Source organism: Schistocerca cancellata, chromosome 3, assembly GCF_023864275.1.
Source record: "Schistocerca cancellata isolate TAMUIC-IGC-003103 chromosome 3, iqSchCanc2.1, whole genome shotgun sequence".
Taxonomy (NCBI): Eukaryota; Metazoa; Arthropoda; class Insecta; order Orthoptera; family Acrididae; genus Schistocerca; species Schistocerca cancellata.
In genome coordinates this window covers 90,207,828-90,220,657 of record NC_064628.1, presented here as the reverse complement: position 1 = coordinate 90,220,657, position 12,830 = coordinate 90,207,828, and the positions used below count along the sequence as shown (strand labels likewise).

Below are 12,830 nucleotides of genomic sequence, written 5' to 3'. Positions count from 1 at the left end.
TAGTGAGTTTCGGCATTAACATCTATTTATAAATAACTGTTTATCCATGGGTAACGCCACGGTCCAAGCTAGTAACATATGTAATAATACTAACCCCCTAAGACATCCCCCCCCCCCCCCCCCCCCCACTGGTAAAAGCACAAATCGCACGCTGCCTAGAAGCGATACATTACTGCAGTGCCTGTGTTATTAAGAAGTGTTACCTGCAGAAGTCGTGATTAATAAATCATTTTAACACAGCTGTTGCGGTTTTTGATTATTTGAAATGTATCATCATAGCTGCTCTTGCTCCTCATACCAAGTGACTTGTATATTTTCATTAGACTATCTATCTGTTAAACAGCTCTTCCAACTCTTTTGCCGTGTCTGACAAAATTAGTATCGTCGTCAAAGCTCAAAGTTTCTATTTCTTCTTCCTGACCTTTAATTCCTTTTCCGAATTGCTCCCTGGTTTCCTTTACTGCTTGCTCAGTGAACAGACTGAATGACATTGGAGACAGCTCTCTGTCTCGTCTCACTCCTTTCTCAACCATTGCTTCCCTTTCATTTCATTCAACTCTTGTAATTGCTTCCCTTTCCTTTCATTCGACTCTTGTAACTGCTTTCTACTTCCTGCAGAACTTGTGTATAACCTTCGCTCCTTTTATTTTATCCCTACTTCATTCAAAATCCAAAAGAGCGTACTGCAGTCAACATCGTCAAAGGGCTATCGCTATTTGTGTTAAAAGGTGATCGCAAAACTCGCTGGTTCGCGTCGCGTTGTGATGTGTAGTTGGTCACGATTGTGGCTCACTAAGCGGGAGTACATTGAAGTAAAAGGTGGTACACGCAACACGTGTGCTCATATCCTGTTACAGGCGACCTCTGCGTACCAACGAGCCGGTACACGACCGTGCCATCCCGTCGCAGGGCGCCATCTCCGTCATCGCTGCAATCGGGCCACTCAACACGCGCAAAGAAGCCAATGCGCATGCGCCCACGGACAAGACCGCAGGTATTACACGCTGAGATCTACCTTCGTTTATTCTCTGGTATATAATCTAGGTCTCATCAGTAGATTTCTAAATCCACAACTCCCGTGGATATACAGGGTTATTACAAATGATTGAAGCGATTTCACAGCTCTACAATAACTTTATTATTTGAGATACTTTCACAATGCTTTGCACACACATACAAAAACTCAAAAAGTTTTTTAGGCATTCACAAATGTTCGATATGTGCCCCTTTAGTGATTCGGCAGACATCAAGCCGATAATCAAGATCCTCCCACACTCGGCGCAGCATGTCCCCATCAATGAGTTCGAAAGCATCGTTGATGCGAGCTCGCAGTTCTGGCACGTTTCTTGGTAGAGGAGATTTAAACACTGAATCTTTCACATAACCCCACAGAAAGAAATCCACCACGACCGATCCATCAGTTTTCCAATCTCCTGTTTAAGAAATGCCGAACATCATGATGGAAGTGCTGTGGAGCACCATCCTGTTGAAAGATGAAGTCGCCGCTGTCGGTCTCCAGTTGTAGCATGAGCCAATTTTCCAGCATGTCCAGATACACGTGTCCTGTAAAGTTTTTTTCGCAGAAGAAAAAGGGGCTGTAAACTTTAAACCGTGAGATTGCACAAAACACGTTAACTTTTGGTGAATTGCGAATTTGCTGCACGAATGCGTGAGTTTTCTCTACCGCCCAGATTCGCACATTGTGTCTGTTCACTTCAACATTAAGAAAAAATGTTGCTTCATCACTGAAAACAAGTTTCGCACTGAACCCATCCTCTTCCATGAGCTGTTGCAACCGCGCCGAAAATTCAAACCGTTTGACTTTGTCATCGGGTGTCAGGGCTTGTAGCAATGTAAACGGTAAGGTTTCTGCTTTAGCCTTTTCCGTAAGATTTTCCAAACCGTCGGCTGTGGTACGTTTAGCTCCCTGCTTGCTCTATTCGTCGACTTCCGCGGGCTACGCGTGAAACTTGCCCGCACGCGTTCAACCGTTTCTTCGCTCACTGCAGGCCGACCCGTTGATTTCCCCTTACAGAGGCATCCAGAAGCTTTAAACTGCGCATACCATCGCCGAATGGAGTTAGCACTTGGTGGATCTTTGTTGAACTTCGTCCTGAAGTGTCCTTGCACTGTTACGACTGACTGATGTGAGTGCATTTCAAGCACAACATACGCTTTCTCGGCTCCTGTCGCCATTTTGTCTCACTGCGCTCTCGAGCGCTCTGGCGGCAGAAACCTGAAGTGCGGCTTCAGCCGAACAAAACTTAATGAGTTTTTCTACGTATCTGTAGTGTGTCGTGACCATATGTCAATGAATGGAGCTACAGTGAATTTATGAAATCGCTTCAATCATTTGTAATAGCCCTGTACTTATTGGTCGGCTGTTGCGACCGAGCGGTTCTAGGCGCTTCAGTCCGGAATCACGCGGCTGCTACGGTCGCAGGTTCGAATTGTGCCTCGGGTAGTGTGATGTCCTTAGCTTAGTTAGGCTGAAGCAATTCTAAGTCTAGGGGACTGATGACCTCAGATGTTAAGTCCAATAGTGCTACGAGCCATTTGAACCATTTGATATAATTATCTTTCTGTTGTCGTTTCATCCGAAGTTGCAGATCCACAGCTTCATATGATGTCTCAGAATACGCTACAGTCAAAAATTATGTAATGTTTGTTTATTACTAATCACTAACCTAAATGGTTCAAATGGCTCTGAGCACTATGGAACTTAACTTCTGAGGTCATCAGTCCCCTAGAACTTAGAACCACTTAAACCTAACTAACCTAAGGACAACACACACATCCATGCGCGAGGCAGGATTCGAACCTGCGACTGTAGCGGTCGCGCTGTTCCAGACTGTACCACCTAGAACCGCTCGGCCACCTCGGCCGGCGAACGTAAATAAACACTTCTTTAGGATGCACTCTAATATGGCTGCCTTTAGTACTGCCACAGAATCATTACGCAGAAACAAAAATACTGAGTCATCTGAAGCGACGCGCAGCTGTACCTCTAAAACCAACCACCACTTGTCACTCCAGCCGCCTGCCAGAATGGTCAAGCGGCTCTAGGCGCTTCAGTCTCGAACTGCGCGACAGCTACGGTCGCAGGTTCGAACCCTGCCTCGCGCATGGATTGTGTGTCGTCTTTAGGTTAGTTAGGTTTAAGTAGTTCTAAGTTCTAGAGGACTGACGACCTCAGATGTTAAGTCCCATAGTGCTCAGAACCATTTGAACTGAGGCAGCTTCTGCTATAATGGTAACTTGCCTCGTAATTCTTATTGTGTCGACAATGCGGTGTCAGAATTACAAAATTACTTTTGACTCATATTGTCTTTCACACAATTACAATTTTTTACCGGTAGTGAGAGACAGGTTCAGTGCAAGCCACACTTCAGAGATCCTCACAATTATTAGTTCTGTTTGTATGAAAATCATGTTATGCTATGTTGATATAACTGGGTTTGCATGGGGATAGAAGGGCTAAAACAAATAAACACAAAAATTACTTATATTACCAAAATACAAATTGAACCGAATATTAATGATATGTACGAGGGGCAGTCAAATTGTTATGAGACACAGGGGAAAAAGGTAAATGAATTATTTATTACACTGCTGAAAAAAATCGTAACACCAAAAAAATAATTAATGTAGGGTAATGAAATTTCGGGAATAACTAACATATCTAATCAACTAACGTTGCAGGATCACAGGTTCATGTAAGCGCCAGATAAGCCATTGCAAATGTGAAATGCTGGTACATTAACAACAGATGTAACTACCAGACTGCTGGATGTAAGTATGCAAACGTGCATGCAGTGTGCTGTACTATAGTGCGTTTAAAATTAGTTGCGACTTTTGACGTTTGGCTCAGCGTAGGTGACATGACGCCGTTGCCCAGGTAACACCATTGGCGAGCCGGGTTACCCCTACCACGCCGACAGCAGTTCGGTTGGTAAAGCGCCGCTGTTGCCACGCCATGGTAACCAGTACCACGTGGTATCGCGCATTAGAGGCACCTACGTTTATTAGCTCATGCTGTAAAGTGACATTTTCTGGCGTCGAAGTGGTCTACAGTATTCGTTTTGTTGCTGCCTTAATAATAACAGTGCAGCGTATCTGAACACGAGATTCGCAATATAAGCGGGCGTCCAAGAACACATTCACCTGCTGTGAATATAATGTTCCGTTGCAATATCTTTCTCCGAATTCGGCAATAGTAATAGAAAATATGCAATACCACTCGGCTGTGATGGATAAGGCTCCAGGAATGCAGCGGAGGAAAGCGGTTATTTTTCTCTGGGTACAAAGAAATGTTCGACTGGATAAAGTTGAACCCAGCTTGTATAAGGCGAAGTTAATGGAATTTGTAGTTCTGTTCAAGCTAAAAACTCCACGCTATCAGGTCGTGGAAGTGGCTTACCCTAAAGAGCATAGTTTAAACAGGCTTCCTCCGCATCATGCTCATTTAAGTCCGACTCATAATATATGGCATAAGTGAAAAGTAATGTGGCAAAAAAGAACAAGAATTTGGGCAAATTCTTTGCCTTTACATATGTCTCCTTGTGTCTGTATATGGCGGATGAATATGTGTATGTGCGCGAGTGTATACCTGTCCTTTTTCCCCCCTAAGGTAAGTCTTCAGCTCCCAGGATTGGAATGAATCCTTACCCTCTCCCTTAAAACCCATATCCTTTCGTCTTTCCCTCTCCTTCCCTCTTTCCTGATGAAGCAACCGTTGGTTGCGATAGCTTGAATTTTGTGTGTGTGTTGGTGTTTGTTTGTGTGTCTAACAACATACCAACGCTTTCGTTTGGTAAGTTACATCATCTTTGTTTTAGATACATAAACATTTAGTAAAACACTTATCAGAACCAAAATATGTTAACATAGGGATTCCACAAGGTAGCATATTAAGACCAATACTATTCCTGATATACATCAATGACTTTACTGGCAGTGTTCCTCATGGTGAAAAAATTCTCTTAGCTGATGACAGTAATATTATAGTCACTAACAAAACAAGAGAACTCCTTGCAGAGAAAGCAAATGAAACTCTCAAGGAAGTTTATGATTGAACAATAAGCAATAAAGTGACACTGAACATAAAGAAAACTAATGCCATGAATTTCAGTTTGAAGAGAAAAAATGATTATGTTAAATTAAATGTAGATGGCACCTCTATAGACTGTGTAACAAATACAAAATTTCTAGGAATGAATATTGATTCTCAGTTGAAGTGGTGTGAACAAACAAAGGTATATGCAAACAGAATGTCATCAGCATGTTGTGTCCTTAGAATCCTATCATCAGTGTGTAACATGCAGTGTCTTTTAGTTACATATTATTCATATGTACACTCAGTTCTTAGCTGTGGTATTTTTTTTTTTTTTTTTGGGAACAAATGCACAAAATATGAACACAGTTTTTAAACTCCAGAAAAGAACCATAAGAATAATAACCAAAAATACTAGTTGAGCTCATTATAAAGATCTGTTCAAAACACTGGGGATTTTAACTGCTCCATGTGAATACCTATACGAGTCAGTTGTACACATCAAAAATAACATTGGTACCGTAAGAACTGCACAAACCGATCTATCCATGACCATGCAACAAGAGATAGACTTAACTTACATTTTCCAAGAAAACATAAACATAAAACTCAAAACAGTATCTTCTACCAAGGAATAAAAGCGTACAATAAATTACCAAAAGAGATTAAAGACATTGCAAAAACACACTTACTTAAAAAGGCAGCTAAAAAGTACCTGTTATGCAATACATTTTATACATTGAAGGATTATTTAGATAAAGCAAGGTAGGGGTTTGATAGAACAATGTTATACAAATAAATAATAATAATGATGATTTATAAAAGTCCAACATTCACATAACACCTTCATTTCGTTTCTTCCTTTCTTTCTTCCTTTCTAGAAATACCTACCCCCAAGCTATGCATAGCGTAGTACTAACACCTCTTCCTTTTTCTGAGCTCAACATCTCACTCATTATGGTGGGATTCTGACTTAGTTCTGCAGGATAGCAAATGCGAAGCTGCGGTACAGAAAATGGCCAAGAGATCACCAGTGTGTGCGTGTGTGTGTGTGTGTGTGTGTGTGTGTGTGTGTGTGTGTGTGTAGTGAATGAAGTGTTATGAAACAATGTGTGTATAGTGTGTGCAGTGACTGATACTGAGATATGAGTGAACAGTGTGGCATTACATTATTTAATAAGTTATTTGTAAGAAAAGTATTGTATACCAGGAGTAAATCTCGTGTCTCTAACTAGAAGTCTGTAAATGTATGTGTATACGAATTAGTTTATTTTAAATTGGTCTAAACTTGTAAATACTTTTATCGGCCGGCCGTTGGTGGCCGAGCGGTTCTAGGCGCTTCAGTCTGGAACCGAGCGACCACTACAGTCGCAGGTTCGAATCCTGCCTCGGGCATGGATGTGTGTGATGTCCTTAGGTCAGTTAGGTTTAAGTAGTTCTAAGTTCTAGGGGACTGATGACCTGAGATGTTAAGTCCCATAGTGCTCAGAGCCATTTTTTTTGTAAATACTTTGACATGTCTTGTATCCTTGAAAAAAGAGATCTACAGATGAATAAAGCTACTACCACTACTACTACTTGTTATATCGGCACGTCCTCCATGTTCAACGGAGAAAACTGAATGGCACCAAGTACATTCTACAGTCGTAGATGTTGCGTTTTGCTTCAAGAAAGGAAATTCTTTCGGAGAAAGCACATTTTCTTCTCCCCATATCAACAAGCACATGTTTTGAAAAAAAAGCGAACAAACAATAGACTTCACTGGCACAAGCACACCGTGCCCCCTACTGTTAAAAGCTGTTCTTCACTTTTTTATTGGTACTTCTCAGTAAAAACCGGAAGACCGAGCCACTTAACAGCTACGGCTAGTCTATGAGATCTAACAGTGTGTAACTATTTGATATTCATTTCAATAGATAAGCACGAAATTTGCACATTAACGTCCGTTAATGAGCTTTCACAAAATCTTGCTTCCGTGCATCATTTTTCTGTCATAAAAAAGTGATCAATATGAAGCTCGCGTCAGAGTGACCAGCGCTGAGCAAGTTAGTGGGAAGTCTTCTCTACATACCACTATCAGCGTGTGCTTTTGGTCTCTGCTCTCGTGATGGCTGAAGGGTCAAAAATTTAATACCTGAAACGTGGCAGCCAGCGAATGCATTCCCTTGAACATTCGAGAAAGAATAAAAATCCAGAGAGCACTAAATGAAAAAGATTGTTATTGACAAGGGCCTACGGAATATCGGGACCTTTGGCGTCCGGTTAAATATTTGTCGAGACAACGGGACACATAATGAAATGGGATAGTCCCATTAAGAACGGCAAGTCTGGTCACCCCACTTTTTTTAGATTTGATTAGATTTACTTTCATTCCATTTGATCTGTAGTGAAGAGGTCCTCCAGGATGTAGAACATGTCAGAAAAACAACAATACATGACAAATACTTACAACTCAAACAAATAAGCTAATGTACCATTCCACAGGTCCCAAGTGGAATGATAGTCATTTTTTAATGAACACTATATGACAGAATGTTTTACAAATACTAATGCACTGAATTTAAAATAAAAAAGTTTTTTATTTATTTGTAAGGTAATAAATGTGTAATACAACTACTATAATACTTATTTACAATGAACACATTACTGCACTGAAATGGTGCAGAAGTTAGATTGTACTTGCACACACACACACACACACACACACACACACACACTTACAATTAACACATTAATGCACTGAAATTGTGCAGAAGTTATATTGTACACACAAATCAGTTGGTTTTACTGAGAAATTCATCAGTGGAGTAGAAGGAGTTGGCCACCAATAAATCCTTCAGGCTTCTCTTAAACTGAATTTCATTGGTTGTTAAGCTTTTTATGGCTGCTGGCAAGTTATTGAAAATGTGTGTTCCTGAATAATGCACACCTTTTTGTACAAGGCTAAGTGACTTTAAATCCTTGTGAAGATTATTCTTATTTCCAGTATTGATTCAATGAATTGAGCTGTTGGTTTGAAAAAGTGATATATTTTTAATGTTGTTGTTGTGGTCTTCAGTCCTTAGACTGGTTTGATGCAGCTCTCAATTTTTAATGACAAAGTTCATTAAGGAATAAATATATTGGGAAGCAGTAGTTAGTATCCCTACTTCCCTAAACAGGCTTCTGCAGGATGTTCTTGAGTTTACACCACACATAACTTTCACTGCATGTTTTTGTGCCTGGAAAACTTTAGCTTGACTTGATGAATTACCCAAAAAAAAAAAAAAATAGTCCCATATGACATTATGGAATGAAAGTAAGCATAGTATGCCAGCTTTTTCATTTTTATATTCCCCATGTCTGACACAATTCGCATTGCAAATAGAGATTTGTTAAGACGCTTCAGCAGTTCTGAGGTGTGCTCTTCCCAGTTGAATTTATTATCAAGCTGTAATCCCCAGAATTTAACACTGTCCACTTCTTCTATCTGCTTGTCAGTGTGTGTTAGGCATATACTTGTGGGACACCCCTTACAAGTTCTGAACTGCATGTAGTGTGTTTTTTGAAAGTTTAGTGACAAAGAATTGGCTAGGAACCAATGATTAATGTCCACAAATATTTTATTAGCTGATCTTTCTAAGACTACACTTGATATGCTATTTATTGCAATGTTTGTATACTCGGCAAACAAAACGAACTTGGCATCTGGTAATGTTACTGATGAAAGGTCATTGATATACACAAGAAAAAGTAAAGGCCCCAAATTGGAACCTTGTCGGACCCCATATGTAATTAGTTCCCAGTTGGATGATGTCTGATAGCTTGATACATGTCTCTTTCCTAATAACACCCTTTGTTTCCTGCCAGAGATATAAGATTTGAACCATTCTGCAGCATTTCCTGTTACACTATAATATTCTAATTATTTAATAGGATATTGTGATTTACACAGTCAAATGCCTTTGACAGATCACAAAATATACCAGTTACCTGCAATTTTTTATCTAATGAACTAGGCACATTTTCACTGTAAGTGTAGATAGCCTTCTCAATATCAGAGCCCTTTAGAAATCCAAACTGTGACCTTGACAGTATGTTATTTGAGATAAGATGGTTATAAAGCCGATTGTACATTAGTTTTTCTAAAATTTTTGAGAATGCTGGCAACAGTGAAACTGGACAGAAATTTGATGCTATTTCTTTATCTTCCTTCTTAAACAGTGGCTTAACTTCAGCGTATTTCAACTATTCAGGAAATATTCCATATGACAGTCTGTAATATGTACTTTCTCTCACTGTTGGTTTTCACAGTTACATCCCTCATCATCAATTTGACTCGGAGTTGCGTTATCACTGATCTAATATGTAGTGCATGTTATATATGAAGCACATCTCATAAATAATGCACGCTAATTTTCTTTCCCCTTTTTTACTTATATGGCTTTTCCAAATTCTCTTTACAGTCCTTCATAACAGTCTGCCTGATTCTTTATAACTGAACCCCGATGCCTCGGAAGCTGGATACCACTATTGTTCACCTATAGAATGGTTCGGTTAATGGTTGTAGAAAGCTCTTCCAGAGAAATATAGCGACGTCTACGCATAGGTTTTTTCAGTTTCGAAAACAAGTCGAAGTCTGGTGGACACATGTCTGGGCTGTTGGGAGGATGGGGCAATGCTTCCCATCCGTATTACCGCAGTTTTTGGGCTACAATACTGTCGATATGCGGTCGAACATTGTCGTGGAGAATGAATGGCCCAGCCTCGATCAACTCAGGTTGGGTTTTGTGCCTTTTTCTGCACAGGTTTTGCATGAGGTTACCATAGTACACTGCTGTATCACTCGGTCCACAGGAACGCTATCAGTCACCACGATTCCTTTGTGATCATAAGAAAAAATCGTCATTTGCTTGAGTTTCAATTGAATACGTAGAAATTGTTTTGGACGTGGAGAATCTGAAGCTTTCCATTCATTAGAATGTGATTTCAACTCCGATTCAAAGCCTCTAATCCTCTTTTCACCAATAGCGACAATTCGACACAAGAATTCTTGGCATTCACGGCCGAATCGTTGTTCAAGCAAGGTTGCAATGCCCAGGCGTTTCTGCTTCTCTTCAGCAGTCAAACAGTGTGGGACCCATCTCGCAGAAATTTTTCTCTTCTTCAAATCATTTGTCAGAATATACAAAACTGATGTTGGGAGAATTCTCGGGGCTTCAGAGCGTTCCTCACAAGTTGCACTGCGATCTCCGTCAAGAGCATTCTGCCACAAGTTTCACACTTTGTTCATCTGTTGACGTTTTTGGTCTTCGGTTTATGGATTATCATCTGTGCACATACGACTGCCACGAAAACGATTAACCCAGCGTGGAACTGTACTATGATCCACTGTAAACTCACCACAAACTTCATGTCTGCAGCTCGTGGTCGCGTTCTCGCTTCCCGAGCTCGGGGTCTCGGGTTCGATTCCCAGCGGTGTCAGGGATTTTCCTCTGCCTCGAGATGACTGGGTATCTGTGTTGTCCTCATCATTTCATCATCATTCATGAAAGTGCAAGATTTTACTGAGCTAAGGTTGGGAATTTGTGCGGATGCAGATGGCCGCGCAGTTGAGCGCCCCACAAACCAAACATCATCATCACAAACTTCACTTAACGCACTACGGATTTCTGTCAGGTTTTTGTCGCGTAGAGTCGCATAGAGTTTCGATCTTGATGGACGACCTCTGGTCTGCAGCAGTCACAGTACCCAAGAAAATTGCAGGGTCCATTTCTACCTCTCGCCAGTTTTATATTAGAGCACACAGCAAAAATAAAAAATTAAAAAAAAGAACATGTGCTTCTTCCTCAAACTCCCAACAACATCTGACATAATTTTCATTGTTGTGGCATCAGACAGTCGACAGTAATGCTAATCTGTGCATTATTTATGAAATGTCCCTCGAAAGAACGTCAGTGGCAGCTGTGATAATGATTACTATTGTCTTTGCAGATGACATACGAATTGACTTCAGCAGCCGTGATGATAACGACTGCGTGATATCCCCATCAGATGTGACAGAAGCACCTACCATCCAACCCTGGCCAGTCGAAAAAATCCTGGGAGAAACACAATTCACGGCGCGCATCGGGCCCACTGGTGGGAAACGCGGTTACACCCCAATCACAGGTATGGTATATTCATCAGCTACATTTGTGCTCTCAGGTGTCTTCTGATAAATCTGCCCACTGGAGGGAAACGCGGTTACATGCAAATCACAGGTATGGTAGACTCATTTGCTTCATTGGTGCTCTAAGGTGTCTTCTGACAAACTTGCCGTTTCATATGAACGTATTCATGTACTAGGTCAGGCACAAAAATAAATTTTACGAATTCATTATTTCCAGGATGTTTCTCGATGATAGATACAGAGATAATAGAAAGAGGAAACTCCCCTTTGCTTTTCCACATTATTTCAATAAAGAACGAGAAAGCTGTCACAACTCCTGATAACATCTTGATAATCTGCTATACGTAGACTGTATGCCTGATAATTAAGTTGCAGTTATATTATATCTAAAAAACTTCTTCTTAACGGCTGTAACAATTAGGAGTCAGAGAGCTCAAACTTAGGTACTTCCCCATAAGATTTTCGGTAGCCATTTCTGTATGAATTATCAAAACAGTTTCTATACCTATAACAACAATGCAGGGCATGCTGCAGGGATCAATACTAGAAACAAAAGACAGCACTGCGTCTTTCACATACGAGCATCCTGGCGCGTGAGATGAAGAAGCATTAAGAGACAGGTGCCTGTGCGATGCAACGCAGCCCACAGTGCCTGAGTGTGGTTGCACTATTGGTTTAGGAACAAGTATGAGGAACAACATTTCTTAGCCTCGTTGCCAAAGCGAGAATGGAAATAACACCAAGCAGAACAGCATGTGGCATCATCCGTCGAGGTGGCTGAGGCTGAAGTAGCAGTGGAGGGGGTTGTGTTTGTAGATTCCTCTGATAGCAGCACTATAGTAGAGCTGGTAGGAGAGGAGTTACGGCAGCAGCTGCCAGGTGGCATTTGGTCCGCGCGCATGCGCGGAGTGAGTCGTGCGCACTCTGTACCGAACGATGGAAACTGCCACACAGGTGTGCAAACCCCTGGGGCCTGAGAGCCCCCTGGGGGGTATGGGACACTGGCAGAATGTTGTAAGCCTGGTCTGCGATGAGCAACCAGGTGGTTCAAAGTGTAGCGTCCAGCATATGACGTGTGTCAATCATAGCGCAGAGATGATGGCAGAGCTGCGATGGGGATCTGAAATGCAGTGACTCATGACTGCTGATGAGGCTGGTAGCTTCCTTTGTAGATCTAGATAGGCTCTCGAGTATGGTGGGTCAGGCAAATGCATATTTGTCCGAAGTGGGAGACGAGGCCACAATGTCGCATATCAGGTCCAGTTCATCATGGAGGTGACACAGTAAACAAAGGAATTTGAGTTGTCATCAGAGACGCCGTGTAGCTGCCGGACGTGGACAACCAAGGCAAACCATGTGTGTGGGTGGTCCTTGTGAATGGGTAGTAGCTTAGGCCAAAGGATGGGGGGTAGTCTTGGCATAACTGTTTGTCAGAAACTGTCACTCCCTATCCATAGCTCTGCAGCATAACTGGCTCAGGTGCAGTAGCAGTGTACCAGTTTACAACACTGTCAGTGGCATGCAGCACAGTAGGCACATTTGGGTCAACTGTGGTTGAGAAATCAACAAGTTGGTCGTTTGATGGAGTTACGCAAACAGGCATAGAAGGGACCAGCGTGGAAGAGT

At 41.5% G+C, this 12,830-nt stretch overlaps 1 protein-coding gene across 1 annotated transcript in view; it reads left to right on the top strand.

Annotated features, from left to right (window-relative positions):
• The window catches only part of LOC126177085 (protein Skeletor, isoforms B/C), a 744,541-nt gene that overhangs the window by 682,129 nt on the left and 49,582 nt on the right, over window positions 1-12,830 (top strand). The window contains exons 9-10 of the mRNA XM_049924333.1: window positions 858-994; window positions 11,027-11,203. Of these exons, the coding sequence (XP_049780290.1) occupies window positions 858-994; window positions 11,027-11,203 (314 nt within the window). The remainder of the gene's footprint in view (window positions 1-857; window positions 995-11,026; window positions 11,204-12,830) is intronic.